We start from the raw sequence: 25,780 nt of genomic DNA, 5'->3' as shown, positions 1-25,780 counted from the left end.
ATTTTTTTTTTTAATTTAATTTGCCTGAATTGTTCATATATTTTTGGAAAATATGGCGTTTTCCAATTTCGCTACTTATAGTGATTTCTTCTTTTTAATTTGTCTACCTTGTTCAGTACCTTTTTTGGATTTTCTTCCTATAGTTATAATATTGTTCTTATCACGAAAAATAAAAATACGCGCACATTTTTTTAAATTAGTATTAGGTAATAATTGGATATATGTGTGTGTATATACGTGTATGTATATCAGTTCATGTCCTGTATGTGCATATTTTTTTAATCTCAATGTACAGAATTGTTTTTAATTTAAAAAATGCATGTAAATTTGAAAAGGGATAAAGAAAATTAGGAGAAATACAAACAAAAATTTAAGCAAAAGTATAAATCCATAATAGTGTAAAAACTACAACATTATGAAAATTAAATTGTCACAAAAAAAACTTTTTAATGTGCGCTATATTTTTATGTTGTATACTCAAATATATGCATGCCCCATTTAGCTTTATTTTATATTTTTGCTAACTTTTTTCATTCCTCAATTATTATTACATTTATAATGAGAACGGAATTATATGACTAGACTGGTCATAAAAAAAATAGATTTTTTGTCTAGCAATTGCTCTTTAATTTTGTTAATGCGTTATGAGAATGTCAGAATAAAAATAGAACGCGGACGAAAGATAGGCATATAATGAATAAATAATAATTCAGGAAATATGTACAAATTCGAAAAGTAAAAAAAGTAAACAATATAATAGAATTTTATAAGATATACGGAAATATATTAATTATATGAAAAAAAGTTAAGTTTTATTTTTTTGTCTTTATATTTCTACACAATTTTCTCTTGGTGTAACTGTATTATTAGTAATGTTAGGGTTGCAAATAGGTAATGTCATATCCTTAATATGTTCGAAAATATTTTGTAAAGTATCATTAATTGCATTAACTTCTTTAAAAAGGTCTTCATATAATTCTCCACATTTTTCTTTTAAATCTTCTTCAGAACAATTTGAACAAAATGCTATATTTTTGGAATTTATTTCGAGGATATTTCCAAATTTAGTATTAATTATTTCAATTAATTTTTTAAGGCTATTTTGAAAATTTCCATTTGTGTGTGCAAGGACTCGTATTGTTTCTTGTAAAATATCATCAGCGCTGGCAATCTGATTTGATGATTTATTTTCGTCCTACATAAAATATTAAATAAAACAAAATGAAATGAATATATATCGAAAAATAAGATATAGCTATTTTTCTATAAGACAAATTTAAATAAGCTAAGCTAATTTTGTCGATAAAAGGGATCTATCATTTTTATTATTAACTAATTAGAGAGTATGTATGAACGAACCTTGGCGCTACTTAATTTATTTTTTAATTCTTGTTCTTCTTTTTCATAATAGCATAACTCCTTAAAAAGCCTTCGAACAGCTCCATGATTTATTTTTAAGCTTTTAAGATTTATAGGAAGGTTTTCCATTGTGATTTGTCGTTTTAGTATTTATATAGTATGCATATAGTACGTATATGGAGGAATAACTTTCGATAAATTGACAATGCAAATTTTATTCTTTAAAATTATTGCGTATTTATGAATATAAATGGGTAGTGTTTTATTTTGTTTTTATCTTTGATATTGTGTGTGTGTTTTTTTTTCTTTTTTTAATAGAGTTATTTTTTTACCATGCTTAATGAAGCTATTTTTTTTGATTAAAGTGAAAAGAAAATAAGAGTATGTATATATGCATTATTGGAAAATAGTTTATACATATGCATGCACATTTGCTAAGCCAATGGTGGTTTAAAATGTTTTATTTAACCATATTTATAGTACATTGCTTGTAAATTTCTCAAAAGAATATTCATATATGTGTATATTTATGTTCATATATTATGCACGTATATATTATACTACCAAAATAAATAAAATAATAATCCTTTAACCTTCGTATGTGCTATTCATATATATTTTTTTTTTTTCAAAACATTTTTCCATAAAGTATATTTGTGCGAGTGCTTGGTATATTATGTAAATCCACACAAAATGAAAATGGAGTTGAAAATATTCGCATATATCATTCTACAATGTTATATATGTATTTTTTTAAATAAAAGTTTTAAAACTTGAAAAAAATAAATTTAAATAGGTTAATTATACGAATAAAATATAATGAAATTATGGTAGCATTAAAAAAAAAATATACATAAATTATATGTACGTTCATAATATTACATAATTTGGCATTATGTGGAAAATAAAAGGTGGGGAATATATACATATATTCGCATCATCATAAAGCTGGACTTATGAAAAATATTACAATAAAAATAAACGAGTAAAGAGAAAGAAAATAATATAAGGGATATCCAGATTATAGTGTCATATTTATGCACACACATCCTTTCTTATAAGTTTGTTTATTAATTATGGCTTGTATTATTTTCCCTTTTTTTATTATTCAAATTATCCATTACGATATTTTCGCATATCCAAAGCACTTTCATTATTGCAATAATAATCGGCAATTTCTTCATTAACAATATAACCTAATTTTTTATACATATTTATTGCTGGTTCATTTGTTATACGAACAAATAAATCTACAAAATTTCCCTTATGAATATTATTAGATATTTTTTCAAATTCATTCATTAAATCAACACCTTTCCCAGTTCGTCGACTATCCTCTTCAATGGATAATGCCGTTACATGTCCATGGTATTCCTTATCTAGACCTTCTTCTTTTCCTACAAAAAAAAAAGTTTAAATAAAGTGTGGCTAGTTTATCTATGGCTAGTTCAGGTTTATAACGATATTTTATAAAGAATATCCATTTTCACACACATATAAATTGGGTATAAAATTCTCCAAAAAAATTATTCCCTTTTTTACATGTACATATGAACATGGTCAGGCAATTTCGATGTTATTATTTGCATACCTATAATATATCCGCTGATATGATCATCCATTTCCTTTGTGATAATGTTCATATGTGGCCATTTATAAATATATTTCAAATAAAACTCATCATTAAATACTTCAGTAAAAGGATCTAAATTGACATTATTAATTTTGTATAAATCTATGTAGCTAAAAAATTGATAACTAGCCATTTTTACTTTTTTCTTTTAAATGAGTATTATAAATCACCAAATTGTTATGACCAAAAAAAAAAAAATTAGAAAATTAGGTGTTTGTTCATATAATTTTAATACTTTTTTTTTTGGAAATAAAATAAATGTAATACATATTTTATGATACTACTTATATGACGTAGTATGCATTGCTATATTGTGTTATTTTTTATATGGTAAATTTTTAAGAGATCAAATAAAAAAAAATTACAAAAACAATTTATGTGACAAATATGATAATAATATGAATAAATAAATGGGCAATTCAAATGGATTAAAAAATAATAAAAAAAAAAAAAAAACTAAGTATGGCAATGATTATAGAAACAATTTGTGTGAATAATAAAGGGGGACGTAAATTATTGAAACTTCAAATAGTTGACTAATTAAGAATAAATTTGTTCGCAACTTTCGGTATAGTATGCATTACTCGTATAAGTTTTCTAAATTGGTACACATAAAAAATAAAAGATGATCATGAAAGATATATCCCTATCTTCTTGCCTTTCTATATATTGTGGTTCCACCTTTTTAGTCAATAAATTCAACATTTATTGCTTTGCTTGAATGATTTTTTTGATCATAAATAACATGAAACTTAACTCTTTCCCCAGGTATTAAATATTTAAATTCATTTTGAATTTCTTTTTTTTTTTGGCTATCCTGTTCATAATTAAACTCGTCTTTTTTGTTCGTTAAATTTATGTTCGATTGCCATTCCAACTTTTTTCTTTCTTCATTTGTTACTGAAAAGGTTCTATCTACAAAATATATAATTATCAAAAGGTTGTACATAATATATTTTAAGCTAGCCAAAATATATATATATATATATATATAATGCTTATACGTAATAAAAATGTTACTTTGGCAGATCTCTGTGTAATGGACAAAAACATCCGGTCCTCCATCATTGGGCTCTTCGAAAATAAAGAAATAAAATAATAGCAAAATAAGTACTTTAAATATAAACTTTCATATAGAGTAGTGTAAACATAATGGGAATTAAAAAATGAAAAAATACTTAACAAACATATTTCTATATGCATATCTATAATATTTTGTAATACTTATAAATCCGTATCCTTTTCTTGTGTCAAATTTAATTACATTTCCAGTGATTTTATTATTTTGTTCTCGATTGATTAAACCAGAAAAATAAGCATTCATAAGGATGCTAAAATTGTATTTTGTTTTTTTTTTAAGTACTAGGAAACGCATTTTTCAATATCAAAAAAGGTATAAACATGTGAATGCTAATAAAGAAAATATATTTATATTGTATGTACATTTTCTACACCCGGAAATATAGAAATTTTTTTATAGTTTTTTTTTATTTTAAATAATTTAAAAAATTATATATTCAAACCTTGCCATTTTAATGAAGAAGCGGATTTAGCAAATTTGGTAATATTGTTACGTTTGAAATAGAAAAAAAATTTTTAAATAAAAAAAGGTTAACAAATAAATATGCATATAAATAGGGTTGCAAAAAATGTAGAAAAAAATATACAAAAAAAGTGTAGTATACCTCACACATGTTTGGAGATGATTATTTGCTGTTCCATAAAAATAAATAAAAAATAATATCGTAAAACGAAATAAATTGTAATGGATATGCAAAATCGAACATCTCCGAGTTTAACTCCTTAATCGGGAGGAGCATATGCGTGTGTTTATGAAAATTGGAAATGGTCAAATAAAATCATGACGAATAAAAACAAGAAAAAGGGACGAGAAAATATTGATGAAAAAATGTGGGTAAACAAAAACGATAACCCATATATATGCATAAAATAGGAATGTTTGGGAACCTCGTTTTTTAGCTATTTTCAAAGTAAACGAAGAATTCATTTGGGATTTATTCCTCTATATTATGCATACATATTAAGTAATGCCGTGCTCTGGTTTTTATTTTAACTTTGATCGACATATCTTCTTTCGGGGATCATATTATTTCGTCTTTCCTTTTGTAAGACTTTCTTTTCTTTTTTAATAATTTTTTTCATACCAATTTTATTTTCCCCCTTTTCTTGTACCATCTTTTTAATTTTTCTATCACTATAATAATATGGTGTTTTATTTTTATTTAAAATATTTTCTTTTTCTTGTTTAACTAACTGTGATTTTAATTTTCTTTCTTCTTCCTTTTTTTTAAGTATTGCATCTGTATTTTTATAATTACTGTATGCATTTTTTAATTTACTTTTTTCTTCGGGGTCTAAATTTTTACTTTTTAATTTCTTTTCAATCGCTTCTTTTTCATGTTCCCTTGTGTCATATAAAAATTTGTAAGCATTCCGAAAAAAATTAGGATTGAATGAGCCTATAAAAGAGAAAGTAAATTGCACAATATGTTAGAGGCATATATTTATTTTTCCCATCGTTTTTGTGGCAATGTTTAAATGGTGGGTAGGTTACCCTTTCACTATTCAATCTATGGGTATGCCTTTTTTCATATTTACAAATCATGCCATATACATTAAGAATAAAACAGATGTATGCATAAACACGTTTTAAGTTTAGAATATGGTTATACTATACTTCGTTTTGTATAGTGACATGTTATTATATTTTACCTGACAAATTTGAAAACCGAGGGTCTCGAACTAACGGTTTTGATGTTTTGTTACTTTTATCAAATACATTAAAAGGTTTTCTATTACTTACTGTCATTGGTTTTTGGCTTTTTTTAATTTTTTGTTTTTTATTTTTCTTTTGTGATTCTTCCTCCATTTTGATCGCTAGTTTAATAAATCATACATAATTGATATTATCAATGTTTGTCATTCCTTATGTAAGTATTCACAAGGAGTTATATTTTTTTTTTGAAAAGCTGCATAATATATTTTACAACAAAAGTAGTGCTGTCATTTGATGATTATAATTGTTTTTAATTTTTTAAATAATCAAGTTTGTAAAATTTTACTAAGTATAAATAGAAGAATTTTGCAAAAAAGGTATTCATCCAATTTTGTTTGCTATGCTATTTTTGTAATATTAATTTATTATACAATTTTAATTCATTACAATTTTTATGTACATTCTATTTATTTTTTATTTTTCTTTCCCCCCAATTTTAATGCGTATTTTTGGCATATATAAAATGTAGGGGCGCTAAAAATCGGCGAAAATTTTTTGTAAATTATTTGGCCTGAACGGTGAGAAAATGCGGAAAAATTCAGAAAAATTCAGAAAAAATTCAGAAAAAACGAAATGAAAAACGAAACAGGGAGGGATAAATTTTTAAAATTAAAAAAGAAAAGAATTCGAGGTATTGCTACATAATTGGCTAAAAGGTAACCTCATTTATGGCAAATTCACCAAAGAAGTGTCATAAAAATTTTTGAAAAAAAAAATATTTTTTATACAAAATTATTTTTGCATTTCTACAAGGAATGCCAATTTTCGTCAAGTTCAATGCCCACTATAATTTAGAAAATTTTTAAAATCTTCAAAACTTAGAAACAAGAAAGTAATAAGCTAAATAGAGTAACAACAGGGGTATAATAAATAAAGGGGATGTACATATCCGTGTATAAATATAGGCACATCATTCTTCTTTAGTAAAATATATAATAAAAGAAAAAAAACGAAACTATATAAATAGTCAGCATTGTCGAAGTTAAAACATAAAGAGAATCGACAGAGTTTTACATCCAATATTTTGTAGCATTGGTAATAGGTAGACAGTATACGATACATCATAAATCAAAAATGAATATAAGTACAGAGGAAGATAAAAGGAATGAAGAGTTAGTTGATTTTTTAAACATTTTGGAAAGCGAATTTAATATAAATAACGAAGATTTAAAAAATGAAAAAAAAGAAGATATCGATTATTATAATAATTTAAAAAAAGATAAGGGAATAGAAGTGTTTAGAAATAAACATGCAAACTCAATAAACCTAAGTAATAAATATGGGATAGATCATAATAAAGTAATAGGGATGATTAAAAAATTAGAAACATTATATTATATTATTAATGTTGTTAAAAGTTTTAATATATATGAATTAACAGAGGAAGGAAAAGAATATTTAAAACATGGATCTCCTGAATTTGTTGTCTTAAAATATATTTATGAAAAAAAAAAATGTCCTATGGATGAGTTAAAAAAGTTATATGGCAAAAAGGGAGAGATCGGATTAAATATAAATTTAAAAGAAAAATTAGTGCAACTAAATAAAGTTGAAAAATGTTTATGTTGTAATTTAGATAATGTAAATAGCCAATTGGAAGATACAACACAAAAATGTCTAGCCTTAATAAATGGACTAGGTAATGAAGAAGAATCCCTTCTTAAAGAAATTAATAATCTATACTCAGCGAAAGGAAAGTCACAAAATGGTAGTACTGATTGTGGAATTAAAATAATTAATGAGCTTAAAAAACGTAAATTAATTGAAATAAAAAAAAAAACATATAGCCAAGTAATTAAAACAAGCAATTTTAAAAAAGAAATAAAAAAACAAATTACAGATTTAAATTATTTACTAATAAAAAATAATGAATATAAAAAATATGACATAAAAAAATATAATTTTTTTTCAAGTGGTAAAAAAATTAATAAAGGCAATATACATCTTTTAACAAAACAAATGCGATTTTTTAAAGATATATTTATTTCTCTTGGATTTGAAGAAATGAATACACAAAATTATGTTGAATCTTCTTTTTGGTGCTTTGATGCATTATATATACCACAACAACATCCAAGTAGGGACTTGCAAGACACATTTTTTGTAAAATATCCTGAATATTCTCAAGACAATTTCATTGATAAAGAATATATTGATAATATAAAAAGAGTGCACACACATGGTGATTATGGAAGTTTTGGTTGGAACTATAATTGGAAGTTAGATGAAAGTAAAAAGAATGTTTTAAGAACTCATACTACTGCAAACTCTTGTCGAGCTTTATTTAAATTAGCTAAGCTATATAAAGAAAAAGGACATATTATACCTAGGAAATATTTTAGTATCGATAGAGTATTTCGAAATGAAAATTTAGATAGTACCCATCTAGCAGAATTTCATCAAATTGAAGGATTAGTAATTGATAAAAATATTGGATTATCACAATTAATAGCAATGTTATCTGCTTTTTATAAATATATAGGAATACATAAATTAAAATTTAAGCCAACTTTTAATCCATATACTGAACCATCTATGGAAGTTTATGGATATCATGAAGAACATAAAAAATGGCTAGAAGTTGGGAATAGCGGAATATTTCGACCTGAAATGTTAATGCCAATGGGATTTCCAAAAGATGTTTCGGTGATGGCATGGGGATTAAGTTTAGAAAGACCAACCATGATCAAATATGGTATCAATAATATTCGTGACCTTTTTGGTTATAAAAGTGTAGTATAGGTTTTGTCATATTGAGGTGATACCCGTTTATTACTATTTTATAGCTATTTTTTTTTTTTTTTGACATTTTGGCTAGCTGGTTAGCCAATTGTTAAAATATTTATATGTAATGGGGGAAAAGAAGAAAAATAAAGAGAATGCCAAGGGAATACTAAAAGTGGATATTCCTTATATCCATTTTGTCACAAAAACGGTTAGTACTTACTTTTTTTATTACGAGTAGTCAAATGTATGATAATAAAAGGGATAAATTTTCAAATGATGAAATAATTTTTTTTTTCTTTCATCATTTATAATATCATATGTATACACACACACGTAGTGGTGCATCCCTTTTTCACAGGATACAACTTATTATCCATTTGGTGTTTTATTGATTTTGTTATTTTGCTATTTTGTTATTTTGTGAATTTTCCTGGTTTACTAAAAATAAATTATAAACTTTTCTCAATTTTTTTTTCCTCTCATTCTTTGATAATTAGTATGAGATTTCCATGCATATTTCTTTTGTTCGCTTTTTTATTTACTGTATTTTATATTTTTTTAATTCTCCATTAAAATGGCAAAAAAAAAATAAAATGCAGGATGATGTACTTATTTCATTAAATTAGTAACAAAAATGATGAAAAAAATGATGAAAAAAATGATGAAAAAATATTAAATTACTTATAAATTACTTATAAATTAATTTTGTAAAATGTTAAATAGAGCATATCGTTTTTTAATAGAAGACATTGGGATGGTTAATATCCTTTTAGTTTGTTTGCTGATTATAACAATAATACGAAAAAATATTTTTATTTCCTACCAGTATATATATATATGGTTATTTTTAACAGCTTTATGTAACACAATAATTGTTATTAATTTATATTATGAAAAATGGGAAAATAACAATTCCTTTCCATTTATTAGTTGCTCCTTATGTATAGGAGAACATTATAAAGGCGAGACATTATCAAGTTCATCGAATATTATAAAGAATAAAAAAAATAATAAACTTTATAATTTTTCTAAAAAAACAAAATTATCAATTGCTTTTTTAAAATTATTTGTGTGTACATATGTAGAAAATTTTTTTTATTTTTATTTTTTGCCACTCTTGTCTACCCTCCTGTTCCTTAAATATGGCATTTTTCGCTATGGTAAGTTTCTCAATCATATTGAAGGGAAGCAAAATAAGTTCATATGTGGATACCTTGTGATTTATTTATTTTTATTTTTTTTTACTTTTGTAGAGATCGCAAAATTATCTCTTGTTTTTGTAAACATATTTGCTATTTCAAGTGTATGTCTGAGATATGTTAAGATTAACATTTTGTCGTATATTTTGTCCCATATCTCGTTGTTCGCTATAACTTTAGGTATCCAAAATGGGCAATCACCCGACTGTTCATATGTTTGTCCGTGTGAATGAATGCTAAATAATAGATCGCTTGTAGAGATAGCACTTGCATATATAATCCTAACACAATGCAATCACATTTTTCACATGCATATTTTTTTTGACCTTTTTTTACGCAGCTATAATAAAAGTGCAAGAAAATGTATTTATATGTTTTTTGCTTTTTATGGTGGTTTTCACCTTTTATCATATTTTATTAGTGGCAATATTTCGTTTGGCAAATAGGTTGGTAGATTTATTTTATATTTTTTTTATTTTACCTAATTGCTAGTCTCTTATTTTTCGTTATTTCTTTTTCTTTTTTAGAGTATTTTCATTTATGAATGGGATACTTATAAGTTCGATTGGAGCATTTTTTTTAACCGCTTCATTATACAGTTTAACTTACAACTATTTAAATGTTAAGGCATTTCCTGGAGTAATTTTTTTAGTTTTAAGCAAATTGGTAATATAAAATGGAAATGTCTATGGGTATACATGTAAAATATATTGCACATTTGCATATTCGATGTCATTTATTTTCTTTTAGATATTGAGCATAGCATTATATGGAGGATACTGTGCATATTTTATACAAAATGGAAAAGACAAAAAAAAGAACAGAACGAATATTATTATAGCAACATTTATTTTTTTTTCCTACAATATATACAACTTTTTTTTAAAAGAGCATAACACAGGAAATATAAATGGTTAAATAGTTATTCAAAAAAAATGAAAAATATGTTTATATATTATGTTTGTAGTTTTGTATTACTAAAGCTTTTTTTACTATAGACTTAATTATTGTAACTTTGTTGGCAGACGTAAAATTTCTAGATTATGCAATGAACCTTATAAGAAGGAATGATAATTTGATTTTAATAGCATCATGGTTTTTCATAACACTATTGTATTTAATTTTTATAAACTTCTTAACAAAAAAACAAGAAAATTTAATATATGTAAGGAAGCATTACCATTTCCTTCTTTTTTTGAATACTAATTTAGCATTTTGGGCAGGAAAGGTAAGAATATACAAATTTAAGTCGACACATTTGGCTGTGCAAGAAGTGTGTATCATGTATTTATGTCGATCTACATTTACTTATTTGTTTGGCATTTTTCATTTCAGGTTGAGTTGCTCACAGTAGTGCTGTCATTTATACTGGCCCTTTTTATTCTGATTGAGATTTTACGAAAAAACTACGAACATGCATTTAATTCCAACAACTGGCTGAATTTATTTCTTACAAGGTTACATATGTATATAATGTGCATAAACAGTATTGTCTATTGTTTCTGAAGCGAAAAATGTATTTAAACTTTTTTTATTTTGATAGATTTATCGATGATAGAGATCGGCATGGACTTATTTTAACACACATATATCTTTTAGCGGGGTATATTTTTACAATGATAAAATAGTGTCACTAATTGAGATAGTGGTAGTATAGCTATATATTGTATGTGTGCGTGTGTGTGTGTGAATAGGAACATGAGTTATCATTTTTTAAAATTTAATAAATTTTTTTATGGAATTTTCTTTTAGAGCATACTTGCCAATTGTTGCCGATGTTGTTTTGAGCAACACAAATTATAATTATTATAAGAAAGAAATAAGATATTTATTTCGAGAAACAAATTTAATGTTATATTGTTCTGGATTATATTCCATATGCATAGGGGATTCATTTGTTAGACGATATTATTATTTAGTTTTTATTTTTTTTAAATATTTTATAATACATGAGTAATTATCATGGTGTATTTTTGTTACGTGTTACAGTAGTTTTATATGTACAGGTTTATTCATTCTATTTTATGTTTTTTTATTTTAAGGCGGCAATAGGAGGGCGTTTATATCCCACACCAAAAGTTACGAATACAAATAATAAATCCTATTTAGGTAAAAATGTGTTACATAATATATACAGGCATTATGTTATTCTGTTTATGTGTGTGCAAATTTATTCATACTTTCTACATTTTTAGGTTGTTTTTTTTTTTTCTGTACTACCTTCGTATCGCTACTTTTTTTTAGCTACCTCCAGGTAAAAAAAAAAAAAAAAAAAAAAAAAACATAGAAATATATTAACATAGACGTTAATAATTATGCACATACATGCGTGTAAGTTTAGGTTAACATAATATGATTTTATATATATATGATGTTTTGTACTTATTTTTGAAGAAAACAAATTTTACTAATATAAAAGAATGCTTCATTATATCATTATTTGGAGCTATATTTGAGGTTAGCAAAAAGGAGAAAAAAATAAAATTAAAAATAAATTCTATATTATATGTATACATATATTATGAAGGCTAGCCAAATAATTACACAGTTGTGTAGTAAAAATATGTACATGTGCATATGGTCATACAATTATGTAAAAATCTGTATTGGTAAATATGCATATTTTTTTATATGTATTAATTTTTTTCCGCCTTTACTTTTTCATTTATTTTTTTAAGGCTTATTTGAACGATATCGATAATTTACTTTTACCAATTTTTTCTTTTTGCGTGTATTTATGTTTTGAAGAATAAAAGTTGGATTGAATTGGCCCTTAAGAATTTTTTTAATTTTTTTTTATTTTGAAAACAAATGGATATTATAACAGTTCAATAGAAATTATATACTAGTTAGGATCTTTTTTTATTTCCTATTATTTGCTTTTTTTTTCTTTTTGTTTATTCCAAGATGGCATATATAAAGGTAACTACTTTTCCTCCTCACCAAATTTTATGACATGTTCATGCTAAATGAATGCTTATATAGGTACATGTATACAACTACTTGCGTATTCCTTTTACAGGTGCCATCAGATATAACAATACTTGAGCACACATACTCGAAAAATAATAAAAAGAAAAATATATTTTTTTTAAAAAAACTTTTTATTCGATGTTCGTTTTTTACTATTGGAAATAAATGTAACAAATTAAATAGTAGTGATGTGATTAAAGTCCTTTCAAATGTTTATTCAGGTAATATTGCCTTTGGTATTTATAGAAAATACATGTATATCTTTGTGCAAGCATATGTAGAATATTCGTCTATATAATGTACTTGTATTTTTTTTTCATACCCCTATTAGGTGATGCTTCTAGCAACCCGAATATTAATACAGCAAGCATTTTAGACATTTTAAATACACGACAGAAAGATATAGAAAAGCAGGTAACATAAAATGAGTATATGCATGTAGATTTCCCATTTTGTGAGTATATTAAAAAAATGTGTGCATATGACAGTACAGATAATTAGTGACAATTTTTATAGCTTTATATTATGCATTGTTCATAAACTAAATTTTATTTATATTTTTTTTTCATTATTTTCATAGGTTAAATGCAAAATGTACTCCTTTGTTGGTAAGTCTAATTAAAATGAATCATAAGTTGGTGTACTTCCCCAAGCTATTCATACATTTTCTTAACAACATTTGCTTGATTGCATTTCTTTTTTTTTAAAGGATCGATATTGCTTCCGCTGTACAGCCTTAGAATGTTTAAATATTATGACATAAAGAGCAAAGCAATAATGATACCATTTTTTTCAATCATGGGTATGTATTTTGGTTCATTCACTGGGAATTTAGTAACTGGGAGGTTAGGGATGATAAAATGAATAATATATATATGCATATAATATGAATATTTATTTTTCACATTTTTTATGGATTTATATTAACTCATTTGAGAGTATTCATAATTTTTATTCTCTCAGATTCAACGACTATAAAAGATCAAAATTTTTGGGTACTCTGCCTGCAAATGTCTACTTGAAGGAGTGACCAAGTTCAGAGATTTGCCATGCACATACATATGCATATGTAAATATATACATAAGGAATTAATTCCATCCATTGTTTTATATAATTAACAGAGGCCATACTTGTTTTTTTTTTGCCTTCATCCTTTTTTATAATGTATATACACAATAAAGAGCTACTTTGATAGTATACTCTTAACACGAAAAAAAAGTATATATATATTTTTTTTGTCTATCCTATTTATTTAAACCTTTTATTGTTTAATCTTTTATTATTCATATTTTTTTTTATTTCCTATTCTACATGTTTGTAAATCACATTTTTTTATATGCCTATACAAGCACATTTGTGTATGCAAGTATGCACATAAAGCGTATGAGTTATAATTGACTTATCTATATGCAGTTTGTTTCATTCTGTAAACATTAGGTTTTTAATTTTAAAAAAAATTATTCAAATTTTTTGGTGTATACCTATAAATATTATATGGGGTGTGTACTCTTTTGTATGAAATAAAAAAAAGTTATAATATAAACATAAGGGAAAAAACGTGTTATCATATATATGCAAAATTAATAAAATAATGATGGTCATATTCTCTATTTTCTTTGTTTTTGTTGCTTTTTTGAGTATATCATGTGACAAAATGTATGACATAAAACATTTATCACAAACGGAGCAGAAGCTTGCATTAAACTTAATTCAAATATATGAAAGCACAAAAAGTGCTGAAGAGGAATTTTATAAAAAATTTGAAAACTGGAAACAAATATATAGTGAAATACAACCAAAGGATAACAAGGAGAATGATGAAAATAAAAAAGAAAATATATTTAATACTAACACCATTTTAGATTCTAAATCTGAAAAGAAACAAAACGATATTAATAAATCTCAAATGTTACAACCTTCTTTTGTCCAAATAAAATCAAAAGGTCCAGTAGAGGAAGAAACGATATGGAGAGCTCTATATGACACACAATTAAAGCGATCTCCAGCAACTGAAAGCATACATGTATTTTCTTTAGAAAATATAGAAAACGAGTATGAAGAAGCAAAATTATCTGCATTCGTATCACAAATAGATATGATGAGAAATAATTTTGAAAAAAATTTACATTATATGAATGAAGAATTGCCACGAAAAAAAAGATTAATGGATATAATTAAAACAGCGAATTTGTTAGAAGCTGACTTGAGCAAATTGTACAAAAAAAACACCCACAAATATGTTGTTCCTAAAAAAGTATATGAAGGAACAAAAGTTTCTTGTTAAACATGTATTAGTATGATAAGGGAAAGAACAAAATATATCATATAGTGGTTGATATTTTTGTACACATTTGGCTAGTTTTTTTTTTTTTTTTACCTGACTTGTTCATAATTTTTTTGTAAGTGTTAAATGCACCAGTCATGTGATTTGAATTATTTAATTTTATTGTTTATATTCTTACATAAAAATTTTTCTTTTTGTAAAAATGTCTTTGTAATATTTAATCATGATTATGTACGATTTTATATTGTCCTTAATATGCGAAATATCATCATCAAAATGAGCAATGAATTTTCCATTTTTTGCAAAAGATTTGGCTATATAGCCAATGGTTGCTGTTTTGCACACATTTTTATTTTTTTGATGTTCTATGGGTATAAGATAAATTTTTTGGGTCAAATAAGCTGTGACTTGATTTGAAGAGGTAAAAACATTTTTACATAATAAAGTAGTGTTGTCAATTACTTTTTCAATTAATCCAATTTTTTCTTTTTCTTTCATTATTTTAAAATTTTTATAATCTTCATGTTCATTTAAACATGGCTTTTTGTTCATAACAAATGTGGAATTATTCATTTTGGAATTTATTCCACTATCTTTAATTATGTCTACTATATTACCATGTAAGCATATTCTGCAATTTATATTCTCATCATTTTTTAAAAATATACATTTTTCACCATTAAATCCATATATTTTTTTATTCAAGACAACTAAAAAATATATTTCCTCATCGTTTTCATCTTCAAATAAATCATTTTCTGAAATTGTTTCATCATTTATATTGTTAAAATATTCCACCTCATCAATAATTAAGTAATCACCATTTCTATCAAATCCATTATTGTTTGAAAGACAACTGGGATTTGTTTTCCCATTATGCTGTAAATTATTTTCGTGTTCCTTTTTTTTTTCTGTTTTTAACTTTTTAAAAAAGAAACCATAAGAATGGGATGAAGCAAAACCAATTATGCATGTTAACAATTCTTTATTTTTTATACTTTTTTTATAAAATTCTATTAATTTTATTTTACAAATAAATACAGTAAAATTACATATACTCGATTTTTCATGAACAATTATACCTCTTTCTACTTTTTTCAAATTTTTAATATTGTCATGTGATATTAAAAATGATAATCTATTACCTGATGAGCCTTCTTTTTTTTTTTTTTTAAAACTTTGTATATCTTTAATTTTTCCTTTTATATTTAAAGGCAATATTGAAATATCTGAATTTATTGTTATTTTACCTTTTATAACAGTTCCTGTATATACCATACCTTTTCCCTTTATTTCAAATGAATGGTCATATAAAAAATAAAAATCTTCAAAACTTGGGTTGTTTTCTCTTACTGGGATTTTTATAACATTTTTTAATAGTTCTATAAGTTCATTTATGTTTTCACTTGCGGGTTTTTCTTTTTTTAAAATGGTAGAACGAGGATTAAATTCGTTTGGACTGTCTCCACACATGGAATGTGTTTTTTCTCCCATTTCGTCACCACCTGTATTTTTACTGTTAGCAGACAAGCTAACTATGTAATATGACAACTTTTTTAGAGATGTTTTATTTATCGCGTCTTTAATTTTTTTTTTCATGGAATTTATTTTTTTATCCCTTTCATGTAAAGGTATTAAATCAATTTTATTTAGAATAATAATAATATCACTTTTTACAAATTGACATAAAACTAGGCATTCTATTGTTTGTTTTTGTATCCCTTTATTTATATCTATGACTAAAAAAATCATATCCATAATTTTTGCTCCCATTACTATACATTTGATTAAGGAATGATGCCCAGGGCAATCTACTAAGCATATTTGTATCAATTCATCTTCAGGATTTTCGTTTGATATATTTTTATTTTGAATATTTCCCTCTTCACAATCATTATTAATATCCTCTCTTTTTACGTCATTTTGATTTTCATTATCATTTGCGGTTGACTCGTGTTTGGGTATTATTTTATTGTTTTGAGTTTCTTCATGTTGATTTTGGCTAGTTGTAATTTGGCTTTTTTTTTTTTTTATATAAAATGATGAAAACCCAAGATCAATGGTTATTCCCTTTTCTTGACTTTGCCTATGCTTATCCAAAGCACAGGTACTCAAAACTTCACTTAAACACCTACATAAACTTGTTTTCCCAGAATCTACATGTCCTAATACCCCTATATTAACATTAATCATTCATTCAGTATGTGTGCAATTATGTGTAAATTTTTCAGTAAAAAAAAAAATATGACTATCGGCAAGGAAATAATATTTTTTTCTGAATTGTGCAGGTAAAAATGAAAAATGTTAATATTCATTCAGTTTTAAAAAGATATTTTTAATGTGATAAAAACTATGAACAAGCACACATGCATATAGCATGAAATTACAAAGTATATATATTTGTGAGTTTTGAAAATTGAAAAAATTTGATAAATTAAAAGAAAGAAAAATATGCAATATATGTAAAAATAAAATAACCAAATTGTGGTTGCTAAAAATGCGGTAAAAATAAATTACGTGATAAGCATCAAAGGAATGAAAATAGATTGGATAAAACATACCAATGATATAACAAAAACGGATTTTAAATAATCTTTATGTGCTTGAAAAATTATATTTTTTTTGTCGTTTTTTTCACAAAAATTTTCAACATAAATAAAATTGTAGTTTTATAAGCAAGCATCATTTTTTTATTTTAAATTTTTTATCTTTTAATGTATTATTAGCTAAAACAGATAGTTGATATGGTCATATAATGCATATATGCAGAAAACAGCAAAGCATTTCCCCTCTTGGAAATTAAGCTATTCACATCAATCTCAACACTAGTATGGTATACATATTAGTAAAAAAGAACGAATATATAAATAGGCAGTTTGCAGTGTTTATTTTTCCAAGCAAATTTAATATATGATGAAAAACGCATAAAGAGGAGAGAGAGGAAGAAAGGAAAAACAGTTTTAAAGAACTTGCCATTATTTCGAGAACCAAGAGATAAGAAAAAAAAACATGCTACAAATTTATGTATTGCAAAAATGGAAATAAAAAAATGTTATGAAAATTCATGCAATGATAGAAAAAAAGAAAACCATTTAGAAAATAATAAAGTTGGTGGAGTAAAAAAAATATACCCTCCAGATCGAAGTGAAATAGGACGAGCCGCATGGATGATTCTACATACGGTCTCAGCTAACTATCCAAATAATCCAACAGAAGATGAAAAAAAAAAACATATAGATTTTTTTTATTCTTTTTCAAACTTATATCCTTGTCATATTTGTAAATTAGATCTATTAGATATATTAAAAAAATACAAATTAACATGTGCAAATAAAATTGAATTTTCAACATTTATTTTTAATTTGCATAATATGATAAATGAAGAGATAGGAAAGGATATTTATGTTTCGGACAACATTCAGAATATAATAGATAAGTACAAAACGGTAGATTAAAATGGGCAGCTTTATCCATATTCCATTTGTCAAGAAATGTGCATGAACAAGGCTGCTTATGTTGAGAAGGAAAAAATTGATGACAATTTTATAGAGCTATAATCATGTTTTTTTCTTTTCCTTTTTTTCCGCTGTGTCCTGGGACTTATTTCATTTTTTGGTGTATTTTTTAAATTATTTTTATATTTTAACTTTTTTAATTTTAAAAAAATTTATATTTTTTGAGTTTAAACAAATGTAAATTATTATTTAATGTGTTGAATAAAAATATAATTAAAAAGGTAGAAATGTAAGGAAGATAAAAGTGGGCATATGAACAGTTAGGTGATTTTTTTTTTTTGAGTTCGGTTTTAAAAATATTCGTCGACACTACTATCGCTAGCTTCACCAAGTTCTGCATTTTCTTCCTCTGCATTTTGATTACTAGATATAATTTTAAACAGTTCTTGTTTTAACTGAACTTGTTCATGTTCTTCATTTTGATCAGACACTTCTGATTTGATAGGAGGATATTTATTTCCTGCTCTGGCTGACCATCTCTTATTATTACTATCACCCATTGACTGATCATTTTCATGTTTAATATATAGTTTGGAATCGATTTCATCGAATTGATTTGAAAGATCACCATTTTTTTTATTATAATTTGAAGCATCATAATTAGAATGTTGTATTTCTTTTTCCCAATATTGACAATTTTTATTTGTACATACATAAATTAATGCCATTGGATTGTAGCTGATTTTTTCGGGGAGTTGTAAAAAAACTGCTTCTGTGTTACCGCATTGTTTGCATATCCAATCTCGAACCCGTCCAAGAGCGGGATCATTTTTGGTTTCAGGATGGATGTAAACATCTTCCCTGCAAATAAGAAGTGGTAGAAAAGATGAAGCATGCAAAGAAAAATTTCATGTAGCACTTCACTGCTATACTTATGCAATCCAGGAAGATGGTTATCTTCCGGTTCATATTGTTCGCATATAAATGTAAGAGAGTAGTGGGAGTTACTTTCTGTTGTAGTTGTAGTTAATACGAGCTACAATGTTATTGTTTTCATTTTGTTGATTTGAAATATAATCACAACTTCGGCAAACATAAATAAGTTTTTTATTTTTTTTGTCACTCCTAGCATACAAAATATTATTACATTCTTCACAAAAGTTAACTTCAGCCATATTGAAAAGAATTAGAAAAAAAAAAAAAAAAAAAATTTTAGTTTGCCATGAAATTTATAGTTCTATACTAAAACAGTTAAGTATGTGAAAAGAGAAATGCTTTTATGTTTATCTCTTTATGTTTGTAGTAATAAAAATAAAATATATTTCGTCATGTCAGTTGTGAGAGATTGATAGTTATATTATTGTTTGAACGAAATAAGTAAATGAAAACTCATGTTTATGTCACTAAAAAAAGAAAAGTTTAAATAGGGGTTGGTATGGAAACAAAGAAGTTGAAGAATAACGTAAATAAAGTTGGAAAAAAAGAAAAAATTCTGGAAAAATTGTGACAAAAAAAACTGCAAAATAATTTACGCATTCATTTACAATTTTTTATGCCCGTTAGCCCTTGGACAATACATGTGAGAAAAAAAAAAAAAAAAAAAAAAAAAAAACATACATACATAGCGAAGATGCATATACTTATTGAAAATATTAACTACATATGATTAAACATTTGAATAATTTTGTTTAAAACAAACAGGAAAAAAAAGAAAATATTTTTTTTATTAAAACTGTAAAAGGATTTGTAAACATGGATGGAAATAAATATATCATTAATCGTACGATGAATGATTTACCAAACTAATAAAAACATTTGTTGTAACTATATTTTAGGTGTTTAGGTGGGAAATATAAAAGAAATAAAAAAAGTATCACTACAAATGCATAATTATATCATGTGTTTTTGTAAAGTTTCAAAACAGTTTTCCAATTTTTTGTTATTATAAGATATTTATAAAAAAGTAATGAAGTACTCCATTTTTTAAGAGGTAAATAATTAATGTGATGATGATTGTGAAAAAATAAAAAATGAAAAATATTTTATTTATAACTAGTGTATACACAAATTAATAAATGTTGATATTTAAATATTTTTTATAATCGTTGTTTGTTTCATGTCCTGTGCAAAGGTGGACTAACTACGCATATGCACATGCTTGTAAAGAACTTTCCGATTCATTTGATTCTGCTAACACAAAACGGGATTCCCATCGAATATTATGACCATACTATACTGTGAATGGAAACGAGACGGAGTTTGAGAACGAAGAAGCAAGATGGCGACGAGAAAAAAAGCAAACTAAAAGGGAAAGAAGCGAAAGAAGCGAAAGATACGAAAGATACGAAAGATACGAAAGATACGAAAGAAGGGAAGAAGGACGGTCCCAATGTTAGTAGCACTACTTCGGGGCAAAAAAAAAGCGCGCCCGTAAAAGGGAAGGGTAATGAAAAGGATGATAAGAAAAAATCGAGCGAACCAGTTAGTAAAGGAATAAATGTGAATCGGAAAAAGGTACAAGAAGTTGAAACAAATAAAAACAAAAATGCAACAAAATCGAGAATCGTTTTAAGACGACAAACAAATAATAATGATGTAGTTAATCTTAGTGAATGTGATGAAAAAGGGGTTGAATTAAAAAATAAAAATAACAATAAAACAGTTGACAAACCTGTTAAGGGTAACAAGGTTGAAGATGGTGATAATACCAAATTAGATGTAGGAACGGATAGTACATATTTAAATAAAAATGCAAATAATAATGTAAAAGAGAATCCAACAATTATAAATAGAAGCATTAAACGACGATTATCACAACTTTTAGATCGATTAAAAAAGGAAAAGGTATTTCAATGTTTGAATGATGCAAGTGATTATTCTGAAATATTTTCTGAGAGTAAAGAAAAAAAAGATATTGGAAAAGATGGAGGAATAGGAAAATGCATAGACACATCTGTAGCACAAAAAACAAATGTCGATATAATTCATAGTAAGTTACATTATGAAATGTATAAAGATGAAAACGAGTTTAATGATGATATATTATTATTATTTGAGAATTCTATAAATATTATAGAATCTGAAAAAAACAAAAAAGAAAAAATAAATTTATATAATATGCGAAAAAATGCGTTAAAGCATTATCAATCGGAATTTTATAAATTAATAATTTCTATACGAGGAACAAAAGAAGCCAAAAATATTTTAACTTCGTTCAATAATTATTATGAAAAAGATGAAAAGTATTTTTCAAAATTGTTTGAAAATATTGATGATACTAAAAATGATAAAAGGGGTTCAAAAGTCGGTGAAGAAATATCAATCAATAACGAAACAGATGTTACAAATAATGTAAACATTTCTGAAAATGTGAAAGTAAAAGAAAAAAATAGTGCTGACCTTACTAAGGATGATTCAAACAAAAATAAAAAAAAATCATCGGTTTTTCGAATAAAATTAAAATTGGATAATATAAAAATAGATGAACTAAATAGTGTTGAAACGGATAGAAAAGCTTCTACATATTTGACTTTAGAACAGCGAGAAAAAGAATCGATACATACTGATAAAGTGGAAACGAAAAGAGAGACTAAGCACGATGGAGAGCATAGCCAAGATGACGAAAGTGGGAATAATAAAAATGCAAGCTCAAGTTTTGTAACAAAAAAAACGGTGAATAACGAAATAAATAAACAGATAACAAATCAATGGGAAAATTTAATAAAGAATAATATATTAAAAGTTTTAAAGAATGATAGTAATTCTATTTATTTTAAAATACCAGTGTTATATGATAAAAATATAAATGATCGAATCAAAGAAGAATATAAAATAAAAATAGCAAAGCCAATGGATTATACAACAGTTACTAATAATTTAACAAATGGAATTTATAAAGAACCTAATGAAGTTTATAATGATATAAAACTTATATTTAAAAATTGTTTGGACTTCAATCCAGATATATCACAAAATAAATATATTATAGATGCAGCAAAAGGTAGTGATGAAAAATTTGAAGAATTATGGAATAAATGGAAAGACAAAATATATGATAGTTACAATGATTCACGTAATAAAATATTTAGTATGAATAATTATATTGAATATTTTAAAAAAAAGAAAATAAAAAAAAAAAAATATGCTACTATATATTCTATATGGATGAACTATTTAATCAATAATAAAGTTGATATTGTTGAATTTTGTAAATTAAGAAATATAGATATCCATAAATTAAATGAAAAAAGTATCCCACCAATTTATATAGATAATGTTAATTTAAAAAATTTTAAACATATGAATAAAAATAATCTGTTCTTCTTTATATTTAAAGAAGAATATAAAAATATTTATGGCAATACACCATCTAACCATTTTACGAAAGATGGGGATGATCAAAAAGAACAGAATAATGAATATCCAGATAAAGGGGAAGATAAATTGAAATGGGAAAATGGAAGTAAAAAAATCAAAATATCTTTAAAGAGTAACATAATTGAGAAAAGAAAATCCTTTGATGAAATTAAAAAAACAAAATATATATATCCTAAAATTTTTAAAACATGGAAAAAAAGATATAGCAATGTTATTTATTTTGGTGAAAATATATTTGATAACTATTTAGAAAATAAAAAAAGTTGTATGATCAAATGTGACGATAACACATTTGTGACAAGCTGCTTTCATTTTAAAAATGTTTTAGAAAATCTGGAGGACTTCATAAGCACTCCACAGGTGGGTGGGGAGGCCCCGAAGTCTGATGGCCAGGTTGAAAAGGTAACTAACGAGGTAGAAAAACGGGCTGACACGGGAACCACTGGCGAACTGAACGGTGGTGTCGACCTGGCAAACGCCCAACATGACAAAGGGAATGGCGAGCGCAATAAGCGAGAGTTTGAAGAGCATGGTTGTTTATCCATAAGTTTGAAGCGAAAGAAAAGCAATGAAATGCATATGCCAATTTGTAGCGAATTTCAAGCAGATTCCGATTGGGCCGACAGTGACGATGAACAAGGTGACGAAGTCCAAGCATTTTCCAACCCAATGGATGGCGTAAAAAATGATGAAGTAAGCGAAATTGCCAGCCAAATGGATGAGAGAACCCTGTTTAACATCGATAGTGCAAACTTTTACAATTTTCATGGACTATTTGATAATGTGCCAAATTTAAATAAAGAAATGCTTATAAAAAATATAAAAAAAGAAAAAACAATTTTAATAAGTTTAAATTTAAATTATAGCAAAATAGAAGATTCATCTTATTCTCCTGTTAATAATACCTACTTTTATAACTACTATTTTGATAATGATTTTTATTTTTTTATAAAATCAGATTATAAATTAAATATGTACATAAAAATAAAGAGAAAGTATATTTATATAAATAACGAAAATTATATAGAGCATTTAAAAATATATTTAATAAATAAATGCAAACAAAATAATCAAATTAAGTTATACATATCCAACAATTCGATAACTAAAAATGGCAACAATTTTGTAGACTTTTTAAAAAAATGCTTTACCGATTTGCACACGCAAAACTTTTCTAACAACGCGATGAGGATACACGATTCGGCGAACAAGGTCTCGGAGCTCATCTCCCGAGTCCAGACGTACGTCAAGGTAGGTTCAAAGTGGTCGCCCACTCTTTCCCATTTACTCTATCGTTTACTCTTTCATCATTTCACTCTATCATCGCTTACTTTTCATTACTCATTACTCATTATTCATTTGTTTCTTTTTCCATGCCCCTTAGAACATCGATGCGCTCCTAAAGGTTGACAAAGACGATGAAACAAACATAACAACGATCACGATTTTAAGGAAGAAACCCAAATTGTGATAAAACAATTTTGGTTTATCAAAATGTGGAATGAAGTTTTCTAACTGGTGGACCCTAATTTTATTGGGAAAATATAAGGTTGTCCCCCATTACGATTTTCATATTATTTTCAGATTTTTTTCAGATTTTTTTCAGATTATTTTCGCATTATTTTCATATTTTTTTCATTTTTTTTTGTAACTTGAAATAATTTGATAAGTTATTATTATAACAAATGACTAAGCAACTTTTTAGAAAAAATATAAAATATTCTAACAAATAAATGGATAGAACATGTTGAAAATTTTTATAGAAAAAAAAGATGTGTCTATATATGTTCCTTTAAGTATGAATATTTTATTTTTTTTCAATTTGTACATAGATAATATAATTAAAGCAGTTACAAAGTTGAATTGTCTACGATAAAGAAATGGTAGTACAACAAATTTTAGTACATGGAACAGTTTGTACATACTTATGTATATTTAAAAAGGGTAGATTGAAGGTACCTTAAATGGTGTCATTCCTTTTTTTGCTATTCATTTCAATAGGTTAACTAAATTGATTATTAAATATAAAAAAAAATAATATGGACACAATATAATGTTTAAAATAATGGTGTTATCAACGAATGTAGGAAAAAAATAAAGTACAATAATAATTTAATTTTCCATTGAATTTTAATATTTATTATGTTATTTTTCTATTTATATATGATAATTTTTTAATAATATTTTATTTTTTTTTTGTCAAATTGGATATATTATTTTTTTTTTTGTGTTATAGTTTATAAATTTTGTTTTCATAATTGTTGATTTATTTTTTTCGGCCCACTCGGCATTTTTAAAAATATTGTATTTAATACTGTTTTATTTTTTAACATATATTTATATTATTTTTATTATAATTTTTTCATTCTATTTTTTTTTTTTTTTTATATATATTTTTCATTTTTTTTCATTTTTTATATTTTTTTTTTTATTTTTTTCCATTTCTTTATTTTTCCCATTCTGTTTTGTGTTTCATTTTGTTTTTTCCCTACTCCACATTTTATAAATTTTCCTTTTCTATTTATAAAAAATAAAAAATTTGAAATGATGGAAAATAAATATCTTTATAAAACATATGGGAATCATATCATTACTATTTATCAAGTTATTACATTGTAAATGCTTATTTTTTGTTGATTATGTACAATATTATTATTACTCGCTCGTTTGCTTCTCTTATTTTGCTTGTTCGCTGTTTATAGCAAAACTAAAAGTTGCATATTCTGAGAGCATATTTTAATAATTTTCATTTTTGAAACTTTATGCATCTTCATTCTTTTTTTATGGCATTTCAAGGTTTCCATATATGTTTTATAGTAATTTTGCTGAATATTTTTTTTTTTTTTAATTTTTTTATGCAATTATTGAATATTCGTCATACGTTGAACCTTCAATTTTTTGGTCGTTTTGTAAAATAGATATATGATTGCATAAGTATCTTGGTCATCCAATTTCGAAACAAAAGGGATGCTGAG

General features: G+C 25.2%; 12 protein-coding genes across 12 annotated transcripts; 6 read left to right on the top strand and 6 right to left on the bottom strand.

The window, feature by feature from the left end:
* Window positions 1–826: 826 nt before the first annotated feature.
* Window positions 827–1,488, bottom strand: PCHAS_0202600 (tubulin-specific chaperone a, putative; the record flags this gene model as incomplete). The annotated part of the gene is made up of 2 exons (XM_016798538.1): window positions 827–1,195; window positions 1,360–1,488. 2 exons carry the CDS (start codon window positions 1,486–1,488, stop codon window positions 827–829), a joined length of 498 nt encoding a protein of 165 aa, XP_016653064.1.
* Window positions 1,489–2,472: 984 nt separating this feature from the next.
* Window positions 2,473–3,125, bottom strand: PCHAS_0202500 (N-acetyltransferase, GNAT family, putative; the record flags this gene model as incomplete). Its single annotated transcript, XM_735239.1, has 2 exons — window positions 2,473–2,756; window positions 2,951–3,125. 2 exons carry the CDS (start codon window positions 3,123–3,125, stop codon window positions 2,473–2,475), a joined length of 459 nt encoding a protein of 152 aa, XP_740332.1.
* Window positions 3,126–3,677: 552 nt separating this feature from the next.
* On the bottom strand, window positions 3,678–4,367 carry PCHAS_0202400 (cold-shock protein, putative; the record flags this gene model as incomplete). The annotated part of the gene is made up of 3 exons (XM_016798532.1): window positions 3,678–3,907; window positions 4,013–4,066; window positions 4,217–4,367. 3 exons carry the CDS (start codon window positions 4,365–4,367, stop codon window positions 3,678–3,680), a joined length of 435 nt encoding a protein of 144 aa, XP_016653063.1.
* Window positions 4,368–5,062: 695 nt separating this feature from the next.
* PCHAS_0202300 (rRNA biogenesis protein RRP36, putative) lies at window positions 5,063–5,882 on the bottom strand (the record flags this gene model as incomplete). The annotated part of the gene is made up of 2 exons (XM_739248.1): window positions 5,063–5,472; window positions 5,726–5,882. The coding sequence occupies 2 exons, from the start codon at window positions 5,880–5,882 to the stop codon at window positions 5,063–5,065; spliced, it is 567 nt and encodes a 188-aa protein (XP_744341.1).
* A 981-nt stretch (window positions 5,883–6,863) lies between these two features.
* Window positions 6,864–8,531, top strand: PCHAS_0202200 (phenylalanine--tRNA ligase alpha subunit, putative; the record flags this gene model as incomplete). Its single annotated transcript, XM_739247.1, has 1 exon — window positions 6,864–8,531. One exon carries the CDS (start codon window positions 6,864–6,866, stop codon window positions 8,529–8,531), a length of 1,668 nt encoding a protein of 555 aa, XP_744340.1.
* A 739-nt stretch (window positions 8,532–9,270) lies between these two features.
* Window positions 9,271–12,468, top strand: PCHAS_0202150 (phosphatidate cytidylyltransferase, putative; the record flags this gene model as incomplete). Its single annotated transcript, XM_016798518.2, has 13 exons — window positions 9,271–9,676; window positions 9,770–9,895; window positions 10,056–10,161; window positions 10,243–10,381; window positions 10,466–10,628; window positions 10,741–10,943; window positions 11,051–11,172; window positions 11,259–11,318; window positions 11,468–11,612; window positions 11,758–11,824; window positions 11,911–11,969; window positions 12,110–12,172; window positions 12,394–12,468. 13 exons carry the CDS (start codon window positions 9,271–9,273, stop codon window positions 12,466–12,468), a joined length of 1,734 nt encoding a protein of 577 aa, XP_016653062.2.
* Window positions 12,469–12,622: 154 nt separating this feature from the next.
* PCHAS_0202050 (conserved protein, unknown function) lies at window positions 12,623–13,718 on the top strand (the record flags this gene model as incomplete). The annotated part of the gene is made up of 6 exons (XM_051320970.1): window positions 12,623–12,637; window positions 12,738–12,909; window positions 13,020–13,102; window positions 13,269–13,296; window positions 13,398–13,533; window positions 13,652–13,718. The coding sequence occupies 6 exons, from the start codon at window positions 12,623–12,625 to the stop codon at window positions 13,716–13,718; spliced, it is 501 nt and encodes a 166-aa protein (XP_051176922.1).
* A 562-nt stretch (window positions 13,719–14,280) lies between these two features.
* PCHAS_0202000 (conserved Plasmodium protein, unknown function) lies at window positions 14,281–14,973 on the top strand (the record flags this gene model as incomplete). Its single annotated transcript, XM_740999.2, has 1 exon — window positions 14,281–14,973. One exon carries the CDS (start codon window positions 14,281–14,283, stop codon window positions 14,971–14,973), a length of 693 nt encoding a protein of 230 aa, XP_746092.2.
* Window positions 14,974–15,147: 174 nt separating this feature from the next.
* PCHAS_0201900 (selenocysteine-specific elongation factor, putative) lies at window positions 15,148–17,166 on the bottom strand (the record flags this gene model as incomplete). Its single annotated transcript, XM_740997.1, has 1 exon — window positions 15,148–17,166. The coding sequence occupies one exon, from the start codon at window positions 17,164–17,166 to the stop codon at window positions 15,148–15,150; it is 2,019 nt and encodes a 672-aa protein (XP_746090.1).
* Window positions 17,167–18,008: 842 nt separating this feature from the next.
* Window positions 18,009–18,428, top strand: PCHAS_0201800 (FAD-linked sulfhydryl oxidase ERV1, putative; the record flags this gene model as incomplete). Its single annotated transcript, XM_740998.1, has 1 exon — window positions 18,009–18,428. One exon carries the CDS (start codon window positions 18,009–18,011, stop codon window positions 18,426–18,428), a length of 420 nt encoding a protein of 139 aa, XP_746091.1.
* A 350-nt stretch (window positions 18,429–18,778) lies between these two features.
* Window positions 18,779–19,603, bottom strand: PCHAS_0201700 (DNA-directed RNA polymerase II subunit RPB9, putative; the record flags this gene model as incomplete). The annotated part of the gene is made up of 2 exons (XM_733647.2): window positions 18,779–19,289; window positions 19,437–19,603. 2 exons carry the CDS (start codon window positions 19,601–19,603, stop codon window positions 18,779–18,781), a joined length of 678 nt encoding a protein of 225 aa, XP_738740.2.
* A 1,066-nt stretch (window positions 19,604–20,669) lies between these two features.
* PCHAS_0201600 (bromodomain protein, putative) lies at window positions 20,670–24,276 on the top strand (the record flags this gene model as incomplete). Its single annotated transcript, XM_016798482.1, has 2 exons — window positions 20,670–24,056; window positions 24,190–24,276. 2 exons carry the CDS (start codon window positions 20,670–20,672, stop codon window positions 24,274–24,276), a joined length of 3,474 nt encoding a protein of 1,157 aa, XP_016653061.1.
* Between the last annotated feature and the right edge of the window lie 1,504 nt (window positions 24,277–25,780).

Source organism: Plasmodium chabaudi, assembly GCF_900002335.3.
Source record: "Plasmodium chabaudi chabaudi strain AS genome assembly, chromosome: 2".
Classification (NCBI taxonomy): Eukaryota; Apicomplexa; class Aconoidasida; order Haemosporida; family Plasmodiidae; genus Plasmodium; species Plasmodium chabaudi.
The sequence above is the reverse complement of the archived record's forward strand: the minus strand, read 5'-3'. Positions and strand labels throughout refer to the sequence as shown.